The 22,806-nt window shown below is 44.3% G+C and overlaps 1 protein-coding gene across 1 annotated transcript in view; it reads right to left on the bottom strand.

Annotated features, from left to right (window-relative positions):
• Nucleotides 1-546: 546 nt before the first annotated feature.
• MPPED2 (metallophosphoesterase domain containing 2) overlaps nucleotides 547-22,806 on the bottom strand; it is a gene marked incomplete at both ends in the record, with an annotated part of 168,680 nt that continues 146,420 nt past the window's right edge. Inside the window, 3 exons of the mRNA XM_079708907.1 lie at nucleotides 547-665; nucleotides 3,287-3,400; nucleotides 7,133-7,248. Coding sequence (XP_079565033.1) covers nucleotides 547-665; nucleotides 3,287-3,400; nucleotides 7,133-7,248 — 349 coding nt within the window. The remainder of the gene's footprint in view (nucleotides 666-3,286; nucleotides 3,401-7,132; nucleotides 7,249-22,806) is intronic.

The raw sequence follows: 22,806 nt of genomic DNA, 5'->3' as shown, positions 1-22,806 counted from the left end.
TTTCCACGCCTACTTCTGTTGAAAAGATTGTTCTAAATCTGGGCCACATCTGCAAAAAAGAAGCATTCCCAAGAAAAACAACAACAACAACAAAACATCAAAAAATAAAATACTTCAGACAATACTCTTAGACAGTTGTGCAAATCTGGGTGGTTTTTAAAACACTGCCTACCTGTTTTTTTTTTTTTTTTTTTTTTTTGTCTTTTTTTTTCCCAGCTTAAAGCATATTAAAATAAGACTTTTGTCACCTTTTCAAAAGAAAGCTTGGCTGTCCTTTGGCGAACACTAACAATTTACAATGGCGTGGCCTTTGAGAAAACAGAAGTCATTTTACAAATTCACAACGCTCCTTCGATTCCAAATGGATGCCCCATTTAAAAAAAAAAATAAAGAAGAAGCACAACCTCTAGCATCATTTGTGTTCCAGCAATTTACAAAAAGAACTCACATGATCTGGAAATAAACAAGGAAGAGAACGTAAGTTTATAATTAGAAAAATGGCAGTTTTTAGACCTTTCCTCACATTCCAATTGGGCATTTGGAGGTTCAGGAACCCTGTGGGTTTGGAAGGTCGAATATAATTGGAGGGTTGGTTGGTTGAAAGCTGACTGTACACGTTGAGGCGTTGATGTACGTTGTGTAACCATCGGTCATAATGCCGTAACCTGTGAAGACAGAGTGTCACACTTACTGTAAAATATACAAATAACAGTGACTCAATGCAGGGCCATCAGACAAGGAAAACAAAAAGTCTTTGCCAGTGGGCAGTGAGATGAAATTCAGTAGAGCATCCCCCAGATATTACAGCTTTCAGAAGCTGCCTCCCGATTTTATTTTCTTTAAAGGGAGAATCCTCTACTTCCAAGAAAAGTGATTCTTCTTTCTTTATTTCAACACTAGATTTGTTGGGGAGAGGGCTGTGATTTCTCTACTAGTGAAAATAAAGAAAAGACACCTTTTCCTCTTTTTAAAACATGATTTTCATTTCAAAGCCCTTGTATTGACTATTGAGTTCCAGGGAAGAGAATGAGTAACATAAGAAACCCCTCAGGGGCAAACACATCCATCATCCAAACCTCAAATGGGCTTCAGGACAGGTGAGAAGGGAAAGAGTATTGCATTGGGAGTTGGGAGAGGTGAATGCTTAGCTTCCTTACCTATAAAATAAGCTCTAAACTGCCTCAATGAAAGTTAACAATAAGTGACCTTATCTTACTTGAACTGTGTGGCTTTAATGCTGAGTTCCATTTCATTCAAAAGAATCAGGTAATCAAATGTCCAAGTGATCTGGACACCAGAGGACACTGCTTCCTACGCTTACCTGGACACTGGATCAAGCAAAAACACTTCCCATAGGCAGTATAAACCTCTTGTGACCTATTGGAAGAAAGCTAAGAAAGTTTCTCTGGGTCTTTAGTACGTATATTCCTTTTATAAGTTTTAACATGTTGAAATTTCTAGCAGGTTTGCAAATTTGCACATTTCCCTGGATACCTTATTTTGTCTTACAGCCTCTGCAATTAAGTTTGTAATTCTATGTTGGTATCAGGCTCTTATGGCACAGAAAAATACGTCTGTGAAAAAAGAAAATTATCAGGACTTATAGAAATAACTGATAAGATTTTTTTCCCCTTCCATTTGCTAAAATTTCTCCAAGTAAGCCTGTGGAGAGCTTAATGAGGGTCAATGGAAAAATTTCTTAAGAAAGGAAAAGAAGCATTTCAAATGTGCACTGTTTAGTTCTGGGGTCATAAAATCTTGTTATCTCTCTCCATCAAGAGGTTGGTATTTGCCCTCTCTCTGCCCTCTTCAGCTGTCTTAAGCGAATAAAAGCAAGACAAAGTTTATTTGAATATGATCTCCTCTCTTTTAAGCAAGTTTATTATTTTGGGAATTCAGTGGAATTCCCCAATTGTCTGGCTAGTTTAAAGCTAGTTAATGATTTTTTTAAAAAAAGGATGAAATGCAAACTTATAAGCACGATGCAGGAATTCAAACCTGATAACTGCTCCCCAGAAATGCTATTTAGACACCATCTCCCATCCTATTCCCTCCCCGCAGCCTGTATCATGCCTTAGAGAAGTGCCTTCCTTTTCAGGGAGTATGGCTTAAAGTCAGGGCAGGATGACATCCACTCTTGGGGAGCCACCCCCCGCTGCCACTGCTTTCCATCCACTCAGCTCATGCCTGACTTGGAGCAAGATGGACTTTCTCTGGCCTCTGTAGGATGATTTTCAATATGCTGTTTATTACCTGCCTAGCCAGGAAGCCACTGGATTGAGGGCTTTGAAAAGCAAACTTTACTTTTTGCTGTGTCAGGCCTAAACTCCTCACCTGTTGCAGGTTCATAAATAACTCCAGAGAACAGCCGTAAGCAGGGGCTGGAGTCAATATGGAGGCTGCCTACATACATGCACCCACTGCACACAAATGTCTGTAACCAGGAGAGGCTGGTACGGCCAGAAAACCTAAGGCCTGCTGAAAGAGGCCTCGGGTCTGTCCCAAGGCCCAGTTACCCCTGGTTTGAAAAAGTCCGGAGAGACAAAACTAGAGTCCTGAAGGTTCCCGTGAGGCTTTCCAGTTCTGTGAACTTGATTCTAGATTACCTGGGAAAGCAGAAAACAGCAATTGGACCAGTTCCCACCTAGGGGAGATTTAATTATGCTGTTTAACCTCAGCCCGAGCTTATAGCACTGATGATTTCTGAGAAGTCTGAAATGGTTTTCTGAGATTAGTAAGGAAATGTCTGCCTGCACATGTGTGGGTTCTGTCACTTCGGTTCTGTATCTTTCATTGCACATCCAAAGTTACTTTTTAGACAAAGTCTTGTCTTCCTGGGTCTTTGTGTGCATTCCATATGAAACACAATATTTAGGTAGAAGAAGACATAGAAGTTATTTAGTCTAAAGTCCAGGCCATTTCTTCTGATGCTCTTAAAGAGAAAATCTGTCCTTTATTCCCTCAGGGCTTCTCTACAAGCGGTGGTTATCAAACATTCTTCACTGGAGCCCTGAGATTCCAGAAATTGTCTGGGGTTAGTGCTGGGTTTTCCAAAAGGTGCTTTCTTACTCTCCACTCTGCTTAAAAGAGAGCAGCTCCACACAAAACACTTCTCAGCTTTACATATGTGTTTCTCCTAAGATTCCATCTCATGAAAGGGTTCCACTGGGAAAAAGAGTTTGGAAACCATCACACCAATTACTCCTGGTGTAACTAAGGTCCCCACTGTGAATGAGATCACGGATAATGACCCAACATGTTGTGAACTCCTTTCTCCTGGTCTTACCTTCATGGATTCCACCAAACACATGGAGTTTGGGCCGGACTCGCCTCTGGACTGTGTTTAAAAGCTCCACGCAGCCCACTCTCTGAAGCTCCTTTGGAACCCAGTCTCGAAAACCTAAGAGTAAAATGCAATCAACACTCTTAATTTTCTGTCTCCAGGTAAGGTTTCAGTTAGACTTTCAGGAAGCCATAACTCACAGAAGGTTTATGACATGATCTGTAATCCTAGCCTCTCCATTATCGCTCACAATGGCTTTTAGGGAACTTTTCACTCATCACTTTGTCTTCTTTAGGTCCTTGATTTTTTTTTTTCTTCCTGTTAATTAACGTTTTTTTTTCTGTGAGGGATTTGATTTATTCAGCCCTGGGTTTCAACTCTTCATGGGCCCAATGACCTTTATTCCCTGTAGTTCCATAAACTCTCTTTTTCTCTCAATTCAGTTACTTTCTGTCTTTTTTTTTTTTTTATTGTATCTCTCTTATAGCAGTCTACTTCAAGATGGTTCAAAGAAGAAGGGATAGCAAGGGCTTCCTGTAAACTGGCCACAAGATACCTTGCTCTCTTTATTTTCTTTTTCTTTTTTAAATTTTTGGCTGAGCCATGTGGCATGCGGGATCTTACTTCCCCGACCAAGACTCGAACCCGCACCCCCTGCAGTGGAAGCGTGGAGTCTTAACCACTGTGCCACCAGGGAAGTCCCACCTTATTCTCTCTCTCTTTTTTTTTTTGGTGGTACGCAGGCCTCTCACTGTTGTGGCCTCTCCCGTTGCGGAGCACAGGCTCCGGATGCGCAGGCTCAGTGGCCATGGCTCACGGGCCCAGCCGCTCCGCGGCATGTGGGATCTTCCCAGACCGGGGCACGAACCCGTGTCCCCTGCATCAGCAGGCAGATTCTCAACCACTGCACCACCAGGGAAGCCCCCCACCTTATTCTCTTTAGACACATCAACTCTTAACCCTTGGTTCCTGATGACCCAAGCTTGGGAATGCCAAGTTCCTCCTCCAGTCTTCTCTTCAACAATAGTGCAACCACGGTGACCCTGTGGTGGCATGCAGCAAGCTGGGGCTGATTGACTATCTTATGCAAAAGCCACTTAGTTCTAAGTCTAATGCAAAAAAATCCATAAAAACTGACATCAATTATAGCAAAAGTCAGCTATCTGAACGATTATGGCCCGGAATGGAATCCAATCACCTCAGTGGGATGGGGTATAAAGAAAGCAGATAGGACAAAAGGCTAAATCATAATCAGTGGGAACCCATTCCATAGCTCCATTAGTTGATTTCTGCTATTCAGAAATGATCAGGCAGAAAGGGACAGGCCAGCTTATTCCACTTTGTTTGGCAAACGGTAAAAATGAAGGTTTAGCATCTCTGTAAAGACGTGTTGGCTCGTGAGCAGCCAGAAAATCTGGGAAAAACACCAGATACAAGTAGGGGCCCTATAAAAATCCAATCAGGGATTTCAAAACTTTGTTAATTAGAGGGAAAAGTCTCTAATCCACAGTGATTGGCATATTCCCTCATGGATGTGTTTTTCTTGAAGAGGGAAAACATCTCATTTCACATGCAATCACCTAAGAAAGTATCTTGCTCGTACCATAATAGTGAAGTCCCATGTGCCATGTCTCCCTTAGCAGAAGAGAATTCAAGGTCAATCCCCACGCCCACCTCCTACCTCCTAGTCTAGAATGTTCACAAGAATCCCAATAACTACACTGATTAAGGCTCAACATTACCTTATGAAAACTTTGCCTGACATTTTATTTTGGAACTCCCTGATGTAGATCTTACTCTGCTATATGCACAGCCACTCTCTGGATTACTCCATCTTTACTACAAAGAGAGGGATGGTAGCCTCTCTATGAAGAGTTCCTAGAATGGGGCTTCCCTGGTGGCGCAGTGGTAGAGAGTCCGCCTGCCGATGCAGGGGACACGGGTTCGTGCCCCGGTCCGGGAGGATCCCACATCCCACATGCTGCAGAGCGGCTGGGCCCGTGAGCCATGGCCACTGAGCCTGCGCGTCCGGAGGCTGTGCTCCTCAACGGGAGAGGCCACAACAGTGAGAGGTCAGCGTACCGCAAAAAAAAAGAAAAAAAAAAGGGTTCCTGGAATGTCTGAATTCTTTGGGGGCCAGAATGCCACTTGCTTTGTACCAAAATTAATGACTTGGTGAAGTCTGTGAATGAACTGTTCTGTTCAAAGTTTTATTCCAAATGTAAATGTTTCTATGCTGAGGATGCCCACGTCCCTTACAGTAAACAGCCTAAGGGGGATGAAGCCTGCACCCAACTAGGCTGCTCAGGGGAAGGATCAAGTTGGCTGGGATGTGGTCTCTGTAGGGTCTCGCTGTGTAACTCATGCTGAGCAGAATATTCAGCCAGCAATTTAAGGATCTGGTTAGTCTCTAATGATTGCAAAATAGGGAACTTAATTAATCATGACTTGATAAAGGTTATTGATAAGTTTAATCTTGTAAAGTATGTAGGGGGTAGGATGGGGTAGGGAAAGAGCAAGGGGATGGTGATTCTGAAGCTCTGAAAAAAGTCAGGAAGTGCTGATCTTGTGCAAATCTGTACAAGTTCCCTGTCTGCAACAGAGCTGCCTTCCCTTCTCTTGCTTCCCTCCCACCCCCCCATCATGAAACTGTGCCACTGTGGCTCATGCCCTGGTCCTCCCTTCCGCTGTTTCTTTGTGAAACACAGAGCACTTCCCTTGTAAGGGCAGGAAGGCAGCACTAAGTGGCGTGAAGGGGAAAATATCTACAAAGATTAAATTCACATTAGGGGATGCGTGTTAGATTTTTTATTTTTCAGGCCGACAGAGGAGGGAAGTGACATGGAGAGTAACCCCAAACCACAGGAAAAAAATGATGAACATCATTTATTTTTGTACTGTTTTCCTCCTCTCTCCAAAGCAAGATGATCACGAAAACTTTTCTAGCCCTTGTTGAGAGGATAGATTTCATGTTATGTGGTTTTTAATATAATTTTTTAATAGAGGAAACTCTCCTACTAAAAGGGAAACATCTGGATTGCCTGAGCATACCTTAGTTTGACGAGGAAGGCTGCTGGTGTAATAGACACCCAGTAGATGGGAAGATCAAGGTGGTAGTCCTGTTTGAAAAATGTTCTGTGGCTAAGCCAAACCACTAACAAGCTCATGAATAATTAGAAGATTATTACATAAATCAAACAATCACCTTCTGACCTATAATCTGGGTGACTGAAGGTAGCTTTGAAGCATATTGGCAATCTAAACCTGGATGCAGGTTCACTGTATCTATAAGATGAGTATCTTTAAGTAATATTCAACGTAAGTCCTTACCAAACACCTTAGCTAAAAAAAGAAAAAAAAAAAAAGGATTCTTTTCTTGTATAATTAGCTCGATGTTATACTTAAAGATCTCCTAGGTTCCACTATTATATGGGAAAGGAGAATGAACTACTTTGAACGAAAGTTTCCATCATTTCATTACCGTTCAAAAGCCCTGTGATTGGGAGGTCTGTGTCTTCCTTCCATTCCCCATCCCACTCCCTCACTCCAAAGTGAATATAGTTCTTAAAATAAATTATCAAGCTCCAAAGACTGTGGTGCTCTATACTCATTTGATTTTCCCTGACCTGACTAAATCAAAAAATTTAATTTCAAGAACACCTGTAAGCCCAGCAGAACTGCTGAGTTCAATTATCATACTGGGTTTCTTTAAAGACACTGACTTTTCTTTTTGTATTCACTTTTTTTTTTTTTTTTGGAAGAAAATGATTATGTCCCTGAAGCATTATTCATTATGCTTGGGAAAAAAAGGCATCACGTATGACGAAAGCACACCTTTGCTTCACTTACCGAGAGGAGGTCCGTGTGTCATGAGTATGTCGACGCCCTCGGGGATAAGGTTCCACTTGTCCAGCAGAGACTGACCTCTGGGCAGGTTAAAGCCCCAGCCATTAAACCACGGGGTCCTTTGGGGGAGATAATGCACATGGTATCAGGCCAGCAGAGCCAGTTTCTGCTCTGCACTGTTTCTCTCTCGCACATTCCCCCCTGGTTTGCATTGCTCTCTTTTCTCTTTTTGATGGTTGGCCCTGGCAGCAGGATGCTTTTTTGTTGACGGCTTCAAAACCAATTCATTTGAAAGCAAGTGTGGAGCCTACAAATTGTTCAACTAGAAAGAGGCACAAGAGCCTTTACAGTGGAGACTTTCCCAGCAGACCTCTATCAAAATCTTAACAATGCTTTGTCTTCCCCCAAATCTCAGTGCTTCCTAAAGATGCCCAGCCCAGATCCGAAGCGTGTCCATCCTTCCTGTAGTGCCTCAGGGCTAAGAAATTCCATCAGTCCTCCTTCTTCCTTCCCATCACCGTGGAATGGCTTCACTAGAAAGATTCTTACTGAAATCCTTGGGGAAAAGGGCAAGTGCTCTGAAGGCAGAAACCGCCACACATAGAGATGTTCTGAACATCCCGGACTGAGAATGCTGAAAAAATATTGCGGGGGCGGGGGGGTGGTTCTGAAAGGTGAGGTGGGACACTGAACAAAAAGCCAAAGTGGAACTTTCCTCCGGTCACCAAAGAGAAGATTTCTGGGGACACCCCTGTTCACTCTGGAATCCAATCTCCTGACAGTGAATGTGAGCATTCCACCCTCTCGGGAACTTCTGCTCCAGGAATAAGTTTCTGAGATTGATGCTCTACGTAGAAACGAATGGCGTCTTTGTCCATCCAGTGAGCATTTCTAACTGGAGCTGAAAACGTCTCTACCATTTATAATAACGGGAGAATGATCAATTTTTCTCTACAAATACTACAGGCTACATCACATCAGAACAAAACAGTTCCCAGTGCTGTCCTATTCCCAAACATCTAGATGTAACCATTATTTTTTGAAACTGACCCTCTTTGTCCTGGAGGAGAATTCCAATTTGCTAGGGCGTATGCGTCAAAGACAAGTTAGTCAATATTCTGGCTAAGCCCAACTTTTCCCTTCAGCTTAAGCTGCCTCTTCCACGCCTACTGAGAGAGGTAACCCTGTGTACAAGAGCACCTGGTCTGTCACAGCTAATCAAAGAGGGGGCGTTATTATTTAAAGCCAATCATGGCCCAGACTAACCAGTGTCTTTCAAGACTCTGCACTCAGAAACACTAACCATAATTCATTTGGTGGTGGGCATGCGTAGTCAAGGCCAGAGGTGAAAGGATGGCCCCTGAAAGCCATGTGAAAATCCACCTTACAGGTAAGAACCGCAGTTCCCACTGAGGTGTCTGAGAGAGTAAGTTCCAGAGATAAGAGACTGTGTGGCCTCAGCTAGAAAAAGAGAAACCAAGGAAGTATCTGGCTTAGTCCCTAACCACTTCCCAAGTCCCTAAGCTATCCTCAGGAAGCTTACTTGTAATAACAAGAGCTATATAACAACAATAATCATTATTAAAGTTATTATTTATTGAGTGTTTGCTCTAGGTCAAGGTAATATTCTAAGTACTTTATTTGTACTGACACACTGAAACCTCACAACCAGCTCATGAGGTGGGTGCTATTATTAACCACATTTTACAGATGAGGAAAATGAGGTACAGAGAGGTCAAGTAAATACAGCCAATAAATTGGACATAAACCCAAGCAGTTTGGTTCCAAAACCCAGACTCTTAACCTGCATGCAATTCCCCTTCTTATATACTACCTGAATTAACTTACTACTTGCCCTGAGTGAGCCCCCTCTGTACCCTTTCAAGTTTGAGTGTCTTATTGCTTGAAGCCAAATGAGCACTGGACTAGAATAATACAGCCATAAGATGCTGAAGTGCCCACCAATGGTTTTTGCCTAGCCAGCTCTTTCTGCCTTCTTTTGGTGACAACATTTTAATTTCTTATGGAGTACCATTCCCTCCCCCGCTCAGTACATGTGCTCTGGTAAGGCTGACTCATCCCTGCTCGGAATGAAGCACGTATGGCCTCTCCGTGAGCAGTGATTGGTCTAGGGATGTGCATATGACCCAAGTTGGGCCAATGAGTGTCATCCTCAGGATTTTGTTGGTGCTACCTAAAGAGAAGTCATAGTTTCCTCTCTTTCCTATCTTGAGAACTACGTATGCCTGCTACTGCCTGGGAGCTATCTCAGCCACCATGCGGATAGCTTGTGCTTGAGAAGCAAATTACCACAAAGAATGCCAAGCCAAGGAGCAGAGTGCCTTGATGACCTTGTTGGACACGGGGAACCAGCTGTGCCTGAAGCCAATCACATTTTCCTTCCAAGCATATAAGCCAGCAAAATCCTTTTCTTCTTATTAGCTTGAGTTAGATCCTGTTTCTTGCAACCAAAAGAGTCCTAATATATACAGTTACTGTATTTAGTGTAGAAATGACCTATGTACCTATTGGCAATGATTACCCAACTCCCCAAGATGTCCGCGTCCTAATTCCCGGAACCTATAGATATATTACCTTACATGGCAAAGGTGGATTAAACGTTTTTGTTATTTATTTATTTATTTATTTATTTATTTATTTATTTATTTATGGCTGTGTTGGGTCTTCGTTTCTGTGCGAGGGCTTTGTCTAGTTGCGGCGAGTGGGGGCCATTCCTCATCACGGTGCGCGGGCCTCTGACTATCATGGCCTCTCTTGTTGCGGAGCACAGGCTCCAGACGCGCAGGCTCAGCAATTGTGGCTCACGGGCCTAGTTGCTCCGCGGCATGTGGGATCCTCCCAGACCAGGGCTCGAACCCGTGTCCCCTGCATTGGCAGGCAGACTCTCAACCACTGCACCACCAGGGAAGCCCTAAACGTTTTTTTGGGAGCTAATCAGCTGACCTTAAACTAGGGAGATTATCCTGGATTACCTAGGAGGACCCAGTGAAACCACAGGGTCCCTAAAAGTGGAGAAGGGAGATAGAAGAGGAAATTAAAGATGTGCAATGTAAGAAGGACTCAACCTGCTGTTGATGGCTTTGAAGAGGAAGGAAGAGGAACATAAAGCCAAGGAATGTGGGCAGGGTCAAGAAGCTGGAAAAGATAAGGAGAGAAAGCAAATGCTCCTGCAGAGCCTCCAGAAAGCAACACAGCCCTGCCAACACCCGGATTTCAGCCCAGTGAGACCCATGTCAGGTTTCTGACCAACAGATTGTGAAGTAATAAATGTGTCATTTTAGATGAATGGATAAAGAAGATGTGGTATACATACACAATGGAATACTACTCAGCCATAAAAAAGAATCAAATTTTGCCATCTGCAGCAACATGGATGGACTTGGAGGGTCTAATGTTAAGTGAAATAAGTCAGACAGAGAAAGGCAAATACTGTATGATATCACTTATATGTGGAATCTAAAAAATGCAACAAACTAGTGTATATAACAAAAAATAAGCAGACTCACCAGATATAGAGAACAAGCTAGTGGTTACCAGTGGACAGAGGGGAGGAAGGAAGAGCAATATAGGGGTAGGGGAGTAAGAGGTACAAACTATTAGGTCTAAAAGAAGCTACAAGGATATATTGTACAACACGGGGAATATAGCCAATATTTTATAATAACTATAAATGGAATATAACCTTCAAAAATTGTGAACCACTATATTGTATGCCTGTATATATAATATTGTACAGCAACTAAATTTCAATTAAAAAATACATTAAAAAATAAATATATGTTGTTTTATGCCACTAAATTTGTGGTGATTTTTTACAGCAGCAATAGAAAACTAGTACGGTATCTAAACTGTCTAAGCTGGTTATGAAATCCACAGAGTGTGAGTGGCCTGAGTCTCACCTGGTACACAGCATGTGTTCAATCAACACAGCCCTTCCACAGCCACACTGTCTTGCTCAGCTAGGTGCAATGCTTTTGTTTTCCTCTGAGGAAAAGGCAGTGCTCACTTTCTTATCCCAGTCTGTCAGGGATGCACCAGGCATCGTGGGTATGGGGGTGAGGTCTGGTAGACCCTTTCAGAGCTTAATGAGTCAACCCTACTCTCTCTTGCCTTCTAGGACTCCCGGACGGCAGGATCTTAAACATTTTCATTAGACTCTAAAACAGAGTTTTCCCAGTTTGGGATACCCATCTTTCCCTTTTACTTTACAATAATAACCCTCTTCCAAGATTTGTTTTAAAAGTAAAAAGAAAAAAAAAAAATGACAAGTTCAGAACCCAATGAAGACTCAGTGAGCATTCTGGCATGAGAGAGATAAAAATAAGCAAAAACAGCTGTTTTCCTAGATTTTGCAAACAAGCTTCTGGGCCTATGGTTCCTGTCTGAATGGCGAATAAAGAAGGGTTTGAAAGAGTCCCAAGCACACCCAAGTAGTTGGTTCAATGAGGGGCTCTGATTTCACTGCCAGAGTCTGAGGGCAGTCAGCCCCTGAACCCCGAGAATATCCCAGGGGCTTCCAGAGTCAAAGAACGGGACTTATTTTTTTCACTCTTTCCAGTTTTCCCTCATAGAATTTTCTCTTGGAAACCTACAGCCCTATTCCCCCAGGAAATGCTCAGTTTTACAAGTGCTCTGTAAAAGATTAAGGCAGGTCCATGGTCTAGAGGTCCCTTAAATTTTATTTGGTTAATGTTAAGCCTGTGACAAAGCCCAGACATTTCCAAGTTAAGGGTAAACTTTGAAAATGTTGGGCTTTTCTTTTGACTCAAACCTGTATGTACATGAGACAGAGGTTAAGTTATATGAAAGTGAACATTTATTAAGCCCCTGATACGTTTTTTACGTAGGGGTTTGGTTTTACATAGGCTATGACATTTAACTCCTCATAACAATACTTGGGCTAGGTATTATCAGCTCTGTTTTTAGATAAAAAAACTGAAGATCAGTGATATCAAGTAATTTGTTCACTTTCTTGGGATTAGTAAGTGGTGGAACCGAGATCTGAACCCAGATCTTCTGGCTGCAAAGCCGGTGTTCTTTCTTTGCACAATGCTGAACTAAAACCTTCCAGCCCAGTTTTGGTTTTGGCTCTCACATACATAAAGTAAACAGGGCTGATCCATACGGTCTCTGAGGCTGTGCACTGTGCAACTCCAGAGGGCTCCATGGCATTGTGTGATGGAGGTGGCTCTTAGTGAAAATGCAGTGTGAATTCAACAATGCTGGTACGGCTTCTGTGGGATGCTTTCTGTTCCTCTAGATCCCCTAGATCAGGCCTTTTCCATAATACAGTGACCAGGAAGTGGGAAAAGCAGCCCAGTGATGGGCTCCAGCATTATCTCAGCATGGTGTAATAAATGGGGCATACAGAAATGGGAGACCCATGTGCTAATTTGCATTCTGGCATCAATTCGCTAACGCACAAGACCGTTGGATAAGAGAAGGTCCTCAGTGGGCCAGTTTCCTCATCTTAGCAAAGAATGAATGGGTGGATGTGATTACGGGAGCTCAGGATTGCTTTTAGGCTGCAGAAATCTTATGCAGAAGCCCCAGACCCAAAGCAGGTATGTGCAGGGGTGTTTCTTGCCAGGGGACGGGGGGGAAGGGGCTCTGAACCTGTTCACTCACTCAGCCCCCTCCTCCTTTCTGACCTATGCCTCTGAGCACAGCTGGCAAAACCTGACACTTGATAATCTTTCTGTGATCTAGAAATCCCCAAATTCTGTCATTCTGTGCAGGCTATCAATGTTCTGAGTAACTGCTGTGAATTGCCCTCAATGAATTACCTAAATTGCCTGTAAAGGACCAAGTGCAGTGTGGGAGAAATAGCTGCACAGAGCAGAGACCGACTGTGTCAGCATCAATGAATAATGCTTTATCCAGTTGAGTTTCAACCTGAAACACGAAACCCCAGCAGTGAGCCCCCCAGGAGTTCACTGGAAAACGTGTGCACAGCCGACCTCCCGAGCCCCACAGTGAGTTTTGTTCTGTAGCAGTGGGGAGGCGAGGGGGGAAAGGAGGAGGAGGGAGGAATCCAAGGGAACAATGTCTACTGCCTTGGCCAAGGACTTAATAATTAGCTGTGACTAACAAATGCCACATGGGAACCGACTTGTAAGAAAATGTCCCACAAAGCACCCTATTGCCAATGGGCCAATCCGAGCCCACGACCGCCCCTCCTAGACAGGGATTAGAAGATCCTGGAAGCAAGGGGAGTACTTCAGCTGCCTGAAGCCAGTGGACCGAAGACTCAGACGGATGGAAGCTGGGGATGCTTTCAAGGCGCCCTCCCCCTTATACTCAGAATTAGAGGCACTTGGCCTCTCGGGGCTGAGAGTCCAGGGGCAGGTGCTGTGGGAGTTCACATTGGCAGAACTTGTTCCAAACAATGTCGATACAAAACAGGTTTGCTCCCTGGAAGCACGTTGAGATTAAATCGCTGCAAAGGTCATCTGTGTTTGCCGTACACAATGCTGTGGTGTGGGCGGAAGGGAGCTGCCGGAGCATAAATCCCAGGTTTGGACAGGTGAATGGCCGTTCACTCCCTGACCAACTTCGGTGGGGGCTGGGTGCACCCAAGGAAAGCAGGATTTGGAAATGAGCAATTGGTTCTTGTTCAGCTCAGATGGGCTACTCAGATTCACTGCCCCGGTGTTGGTCAGTGCCGGCAAATTCCCCATGGACCCTGGGTCCTGGGCGGACTGCATCACAAAGACTTGGGATTCTTCTGAATACAGTCTCCTGGGTGCCTGCTGCAGAGATTAGGGCTTGGGATTCTGCATGAAAGCTGTGAAGGGGAAAAGTGCAAGCTCACGAACACCCAGACTTAATTAAAGGGCTGGCGTGTTGGCTGTGTCACTTAAAACTATGAGAACCTGGGGGTTTTGTAAAAGTTAGCCATTCTTGTTTTGGAGGCAGTGGGTACGAGTGTGTATTACGGAGTCAAACAGACCCATGTTCAGTAGGTCTGCTACTTACTGGCTTCTCTGATCCTGTCTCCTCATCTTTCAAAAAGAAGCAGAGGGCTTCCCTGGTGGCGCAGTGGTTGAGTGTCCGCCTGCCGATGCAGGGGACACGGGTTCGTGCCCCGGTCTGGGAAGATCCCACATGCCGCGGAGCGGCTGGGCCCGTGAGCCATGGCCGTTGAGCCTGCGCGTCCGGAGCCTGTGCTCCGCAACGGGAGAGGCCACAACAGTGAGAGGCCCGCATACCGCAAAAAAAAAAAAAAAAAAAAAAAAAAAGAAGCAGAATATCCACCCACGTGGATAAAGTGAGATAATGAGATAATTTATGTAAAACTTTTGGCAGAGAACTGCCATAGAGTATTAATGTGCAGCTTCTAATTTATTATGATATACATTGGCAGTGTGTGTGTGTATATATACACACAAACACACACAAAATTGCTCATGTTATTTTTTTCTCTCTAGAATTTCTCAAGCTATGGCTCATCAAATCTAGACCCTGCTGCTCCAGACTATGGAAAAGTCCCCAGTGCGTAGGCAAGCATTACTAGATGGCTAGATAGAGCCTGATTTCCTCCGGCTGATTACTTATTAAAAGGCACTTCCTCAGCTCACTTTTGAGTGGAAGTTTTTCAGAAAGGCACTCACTCCTTCGCCTGTTGGCTGGCTCAGTCTTGCATAGACAATCCTGTGGAATGTGAGATCACAAGGTAAAACGGTTAGTCAAGGCTGCTTAGCCGGCAAGTACAGGTGGCTAGATTTTGACAGGAGTTTAAATTGGGGAAGTTCAAGGAGGGGGTTCGCTTTGGGTCCTTGGAATATGTATAATAGGGGCTCAGAGAGGTTCACTGGAGGAATCGACACACTACTAATTAAAGCCATCACCACCGCCTGGCACCTCTGGGAAGAAAAATTCAGAAACCAGGAGCCAGTTTCCACAATCCCTTTCTTTTCTAAATGGTGGTGCTTCAGAATTACAACCTCTTCCACGCCCGGCACTCCCAGCCACCATCGGCCCCTCTCCGACTACACATCACACCAGGTCCAAGGGAAGCTAATTTAACCACCGCTGGTTAAAATCACACCGCACTTCACAGCGCCTTTCACATGCCATGAAGCTGTCATGATAATTCTTGATCTCTGGCTCACCTGACAGCTCAGCCCTCCCTTGACTGCAAAGCTTCCCGTCAGTTAGAAATAGCAGTTTCCCTGGCACCAGATGTGTCATCCTGAATATCCAGATGAAAGGCAGACACCTGCCCCGCTCCCCTCCTTGCTTCCCTTTCTCTCCATAGCTCTGGAGTGGAGTTTGTTTAAGAAGCCAGCCTTCTCCCTCCCCAAGTCCCTCCACTCGGCAGCCTGGAAGTTACTCTTCCATGCAATTAAAAGGCTGTCTTGCATTAGCCCACGGAAGAACGTCACATCTTGTGCAGCAAAGACACGCACATGGTAATTGACATCACTAGGAGAGAGATGCAAAGCTTAACTTCAGGGCAAGATTGACACCTCTGGGCAGCTGCCTGGGAAGCCTGCCTCACCCAAACCAGGACTCAGCTGCCTCCAAAGGGCAGTGCCGGCTTCTCTCACACCAGCTGTCTAGTCCCATCACTTCACTATGGCTTTGTAGCTTGGTCTTTTGTTATAAGGTCCTTGGGATGAAAAGAGATCCTGTTTTTTTTTGTTTTTTAAATTTATTTATTTTAGGCTGTGTTGGGTCTTCGTTGCCGTGCGCGGGCTTCTCAACGCGGTGGCTTCTCCCGTTGCGGAGCACGGGCTCTAGGCATGTATGCGTCAGTAGTTGTGGCACGTGGGCTCAGCAGCTGTGACTCACGGGCTCCAGAGCACAGGCTCAGTAGTTGTGGCGCACGGGCTCAGCTGCTCCGTGGCATGTGGGATCCTCCCAGACCAGGGCTGCATTGGCAGGCAGATTCTTAACCACTGCGCCACCAGGGAAGCCCCCAAGAGATCTTGTTTTGATAAAGGGAAGGCCTGGTTGAATAATATGGTCTGCTGCCATAGACAGGATAGGAACAATCATACCCAAGGTAGTCACCTGAGGCCCATGAGCTACAAATAGGGGTTTCGTAAACCAAGGCAGCACACACTGCTGTCTTGACAAACACGCCGACGGTGTCCCCTTTTTGTAACAAATAAGGAGCAAGTGTCAGAATTAAGCCTGTTACCCATTTTCCTCTCTTGCTGGAAAGGAGATGGAATAAGCAGAGTTTGCTTTAGGAGCCAAGACACACACACAAAAAAAACAAAAAACAGAAAAACAAAAAAACCCCACCCTGACCTGTTTTTGAACTTGGTGTGCCCTGAATTATTAAAAATAATGTTACAGCATTTGCCTGGTCCTCCCAAGCATACCTGCCTTTAATCTTATAAACAAGTTCACAGCATGAAGAGAAAGATTTCCAATAGATTTCCTTCCCATAGGGTTGTGAGGGAGACTATTCCCATCCATCATGCAAAGAGCCTGACAGGGGAGAGGAAAGACCACGGCAGGACTTCTGTCTTGGTGGGCCGGTGAAGTGGACTCGGGGTTATGCCCTGGTGCTTCCAGAAATGGCTCTTTGTTTTGTGGGCAAGGAAATCAGAGGACCAAGTACCAGGGTACCCTGACCACGATGGGCCTTGACCTGAGCAGCCCTCAATGGAACATGCGTTGATTGATATCTAATCCCCAGCAGGGAGAATTCCTCAAAGAGGGACATCAGGGCCAAGTCTGAAAGGAAAAGAAGGCTCAATGGGTGGAGAGGAGTAGAAAAAAGAAAAGCAGCAATCATCTTTTTTTCCACTAACATTTATTGTGGTAAAACATATATAACAAAATTTAATATTTTAACCATTTTAAGTGTATAATTCAGTGGCATTAAGTACTGCACAATGTTGTACAACCATCACCACTATCCATCTCCTGAACTTTTTCACATCCCTGATAGAAACTCTGTACCCATTGACAATAGCTCCCCATCTCTCCCTCCCCTCAGCCCCTGGCAACCACCATTCTGTTTTCTGTCTCCATAAATATGACCACTCCAGGTACCCCATGTAAGTGGAATCTTACCATATTTGTTCTTTTGGGTCTGGCTTATTTTGCTTAGCATAATATGTTCAAGATTCATCCATGTTGTAGCATGTATCAGAAATTCATTCATTTGTGTGGCTGAAAAATATTCCACTGTATTCCACTGTATGGGTATACAACATTCACTTTTTTTTCATCTAAGGTTTCTGTAAGTCTAGGATATGCCAGGCACTAAGCTTGGCCATAAGGCGTCATGGATGATGAGTCTGAGTCCCTCCCTTCAGGAGGTACACAGGTACTGGGTTGAAAGCTCAGAGGATGGGATCAATATGGTCCTTCTGGGGCATTTAATCATTCCACAGACATGACCTGGATGCCTGTTATGAGCCGGGTTCTAGCAAGGTCGTTGCTAGGAATACAAACTTGAATACAGTTTCCAGGATAAACCCACAGCTCACCATTTCATAGGTAAAGTTGCCCTGGACAGAAGTCTTTAAATGCCGGGCTTCATTCCAAAATAACCTAATTTCCAAAGAGCTTGGGGAATGTCAAAATGATCTGAGAATGAACCCAGCAATTCCAAGTGCAGACTGGATAGGAGGTGACCTGGGGCACAGCTGGCAGGACTCTGCGGGGGGGAGGTCTCCTTCCACTTCCTCCTGCACACTCCTTAAGAAAGCTCTGCAGCCAACACCAGGACCATGAAACACAGAACCACATCCTACTAGAAAATAAGCCTGCGAGGGCAGCGTGCGTCACATGCCTGGCTGGCTCTAAAGCAGGGGACAAACAGGACAGGGAAGGAGGCGGGAAGATTGCCAGGTACTCAGCAAATTCAGCAGAGAGCACCTGCCCCCACCCCTACCCTGTAGACATGTCACAGAAACCTAGCCAGAAACAGTATTTTTCTAACTTAGATTTCCCAAAAGAGTAAGAAAAAGAGGAAAGGTGGGTTCAGGATTACCTGGATTTGGTCTTGTTACCCAGTGAACTCTTAAGAATTGATGTAACAGCAGGGATGGACTGATAAAATCTCTGCCCCCAAATAGGGGATAATACAATATTTTATTATGTTTAGTTTAGTTTAGAATGTGCCTGTGTTGAGCATGTGTTGTCACACATTTATTTTGCTAATGCTGGTTTCTTTTTATACAATTTCATATTTGGGGGGACCAGGGGGAGGACTGCAATGGTAAGAAAGCCTGCTCCTGCAAAAATAGACCCAAAGAGAATAAGTGATAAGTGGACCATAAAATACTAGGCAGCCAGTCATTAAACGTAACAAGGAAGACTGGAAGTTCAATGACTTTGGCCTGGTTCACCACCGTGTCCCTAGCACCTGGCACAGAGCAGATGCTTGAGTATTTGTCAGTTGAACTGACTAAGAGTGAGTGTTCATGAAGAGTTTGTAACTTCATGAGGAAATGTGATGGTTCCGTGATGGTTAGTGGAAAAGCCAAAGCGCAGACCAGTATGAACGCAAGGATGTAAAAAATGCTTAGAGAAAAGAAAGCGATCAAGCTGCTAAATGGTTATCTCAGGGGTGGGAGGAGAACCAGGAGTGATTTTTTCCCCTTCTTTCTATTTGTCTATTATTCTCTACTTTTTCTATACTGACCACCTATAATTTGGAAAAAATCTATCCAGTGTAAAAATCTCCATGCAGTCAAATGCAACTTGAGCAGGGATGGAGAAATTTGGAGGATTCGTTATCTACTTAGACTGCAAAGCAGTTTCTTCCAGCGGGTGAAGAAACTGGTGGATTTGGGGGACTTGAGCTCAGGAAGCTGACGTACGGCTTGCCTTCTATCTCTCCCCTCCTCATTACCATTTGTGGGGACAGAAAGTCGTCCTGAGCAGCAGAGTCTTTTATTCATTCAAGTAATTCAATACACATTTCCTGAGCATCTGCTACATGCCAGGCACCAGTCTGCTGGGGGTGGTTCATCTTACTGAGGGATTTCCGTTTCACTGTAGATAACATTATATAGCTGCATAGTACTTTACTCATTACAAATCATTTTCACATTTATTAGTTCACAATTACCCCCAAGTGGTGGGCAGGGTATTAATTATAGAGAAAACGGTATACAGAAATAGGAATTTTAGTAACTTGCACAAGGTCAACTACAGCTGAGGTGGCATGGACATAATTCTGTACTCCAGTGATTTCAAATGAATGGTTAAAAGTTAGACAGGTCTAGGTTCAAATTCTGACTATTTTCCACTCAGCAATGTGACCTTGGGCAAGTTCATCCGTCTGATCTCAGTTTTCTCATCTATTCAGTGGAGATAATAGGACCACCCACACAGGTTTATTGTGAGGACTGACTGTGATCATGTATGTAATGCATTTCCCAGAGTGTTTGCCCTATATTAAGAATTCAATGTGGGACTTCCTTGGTGGCGCAGTAGTTAAGAATCCGCCTGCCAGTGCAGCGGACACGGGTTTGATATCTCGTCCGGGAAGATCCCACATGCCATGGAGCAACTAAGCCCGTGACTACTGAGCCTGTGCTCTACAGCCTGTGAGCCACAACTACTGAAGCCCGTGCGCCGCAACTACTGAAGCCCGCGTGCCTAGAGCCCGTGCTCCACAAGAGAAGTCATGGCAATGAGAAGCCTGCGCACCGCAATGAAGAGTAGCCCCCACTCGCCGCAACTAGAGAAAGCCTGCGCGCAGCAACGAAGACCCAACGCAGCCAAAAATAAATAAATAAATTTATTAAAAAAAAAAAAGAATTCAATGTTAGCTCTTGTTTCATCATTATGAATGTTAATATCATTATAAATATTAATATCACCAACCCTTAGGTGTTTGTTCCCTAATTTATCTTCTTCGTACCCTCACAAAGTGTACTTCTCTCTCCATTTCTCAGATTTACAATGTAGATACCAAAGAACTGAGCGGATCTATCGCAAAGCAATGAGTGGCGGCATCTGGATACAGGTGGACCAGCCTCGGATAAGGAACTGGAAGGTACTGACTTGGCATTAGAAGACCTGGGTGCTAGTCTAGGCTCTTCCAACTTACTTGCTACAAAACCTTGAGCAAGTAACGTCTCTGATCTCCTGTTTCCTTTGCTGTGCAAGGGGGATAACGATTTTGATGAAACTTGCAAGCTTGTCACCCAAATGCCTACATAAACGAGTTTGCAGCTATACAAAAAGTGCCTTCTGATGAAGTGCCTTCGAATTCCCATATCACTGCTGTCTGTGTTGCCTGCTTGTGCTGTTTGAAAATCTCAGAGGGGCCAGAATAAGTGACAAGTAGGTCAGATGTATGTTAAAGTGCTGGCCTCCATTTATCTACCATTTTGGCTCTAAACGACGAGTTTCAGTCCAGATCGATTTAGTAAAGTGAGGAAACTGTGGCTGCGAACTGGCAGGACACACAATCAGAGGAATGAGTGAGAGTTTAAGCTGCCCCTTCAACTCAGAGGTTAAAGCGAGCAGACAGACCCTGGTGTCTCTGTCGCTGTGTGCCAGCCAACCATGTATTATTAATTGGGCTCAGCAAACGTTATCGAGCACCTTCCACTGCAAGGCTCTGGCAAGGCCTCCAGGGATCTAAATACAATGCAAGACCATCCCAACCTGCCATCTGGTAGGGATAACGAGATAGTCACCAGCAAAACTGTTCTCCCCATCTCGGCCCATTAAAATTCTACTGAGCCCTTAAGGCTCGTTATTTTCCCTAAGAAGCTTTCCCTGATCCCCTCAGCACTTTCTTTAATCATCATTTGTGGAATTTCTCATACTATGAGTTATTCCTGGCTTGTGTGTGTACGTGTGTGTGTTGAACTTATTTCCTACCTCATTCCAACAAGCCTGTGAGTCAAAGTTGTGCTATGAATATGCCTACGTTCCCCAATGGATTGTAAGCCATGTCCTATTTATATTGGGGACCCTGAGATCTAGCACCGTGCCTGGTACATGACAGATGTCAAAAAAATATTCATAATAATGAAAAAAGCAAGAAGAGTTTAGAATAAGTACCTAAGGGAGTGATCCAGATAATAAGTGTGTCTGGAGGTTAGAGTAGGGCAAGATAGATTAAGGTTTGGGTTTTTAAAAAACAAAGGCCATTTAAAAATACTGGATTGGGGGCTTCCCTGGTGGCGCAGTGGTTGAGAGTCCGCCTGCTGATGCAGGGGACACGGGTTCGTGCCCCAGTCCGGGAGGATCCCACATGCCGCGGAGCGGCTGGGCCCGTGATCCATGGCCACTGAGCCTGCGCGTCCGGAGCCTGTGCTCCGCAACGGGAGAGGCCACAACAGTGAGAGGCCTGCGTACCGCAAAAAAAACAAAAACAAACAAACAAAAAAAACAAAAAAACAAAAACCATCAGACTTTGTTTTATAAATAGAACATTGTTCAAGGTTTTCTAGAGGTGTCTGCTAAAAATAAAGAGGGTTACAGTTTACTTCTTTATAGCTTTCAAAACAAAATGAAACAAAACACAAAAGCCTGAGCTTAACTAAATGTGTTATATTTCTATTTTGAAAGGCATCTTTATGTGAGCCAGCCCTGATTTCTTGAAACGAAATTCCTCAGAAATTAGATTTCCTATGTTTATACAAGGTGTGCCTATGTAAAGTAATGACACCAAAGTGGTTTTTATTTTCAGACACAGGAGTGTTTTGTTTTGTTTTAAACACCTGCCCCGGAATGAATACAACTGAATGTTATACTTCCATCCTATACAGTACTCACACACATCCTCTTTGAAAATTGCTCACTTTGAAGAGTACGATAAAGATTTCGATATATAAATTCTAGGTTATCTGCTCACATCTAGACAGCATTACTTTGAAGCTGAACCAACTGGTCCCCAAATTGTGAACGGACTATGCTCTAGACTGTTTCTAGGTAGGCTGGTTGGAACTTAAGTGTCGTGCTGTGGAAACAACACCACGTTCCCAGGCAAGACCCCAGGAGCCAAGCTAACTCATGACTAATAGACAATAACACAGACAATGCTAAGAGCTCCCTCACTGCTTAGAACAAGGTGAACTTGGCAAAAAGCCTACTTTTCAGCTCTGGATGCTAGGGATTCATCTGTCCTTGCCCTGGTGGGATGGGGGCTCCCCAGTCCCCAGTTCAGTGGTGGCTCTGGGGCCAGGGGCAGAGACTATGAGTTAGACAGAAGTGAACTGAGGTTTCCTGGTGTAACTTTCCAGGGCAGTATTTCCCATACTATGTCCAATAGAGCTGATTCACTGGGAGTGTTCTGGATCACAAAGGGTTTAGGGTTAAGTAAGCTTGAGAAATGCTACTGCTTTCCCCCTCCACTTTGGGGCTGTAACGTGAACGCTGCCACAATAGCTCCGAGAAACCAAGCAGGAGAGAAATGTTTATGTAACCAAACATGTTCCAAACATATCAGGCCCCTATGAATCCTGTCCCACTTTTTTCTATGATGCCTATTAATAATAGCTAACATTTATTTAAAGCTTACGATGTGGGAAGAAGGTACTGTTCTAAGCACTTCACATGCATGAACTCACTTAATGCCCACACATCCAACCCTTTGAGGTGGAGGCTAAGATTAACCTTATTTTATGGATGTGGAAACTGAGGCAAAGAGAGGTGACAGATTCCCAAAGTCACACAGAGACCCGTGTTTAATGACCATGTCAAATCAACCCTGGAAACCA

Source organism: Hyperoodon ampullatus, assembly GCF_949752795.1.
Source record: "Hyperoodon ampullatus genome assembly, chromosome: 7".
Taxonomy (NCBI): domain Eukaryota; kingdom Metazoa; phylum Chordata; class Mammalia; order Artiodactyla; family Ziphiidae; genus Hyperoodon; species Hyperoodon ampullatus.
This window is presented reverse-complemented; position numbering and strand designations above follow the sequence as displayed.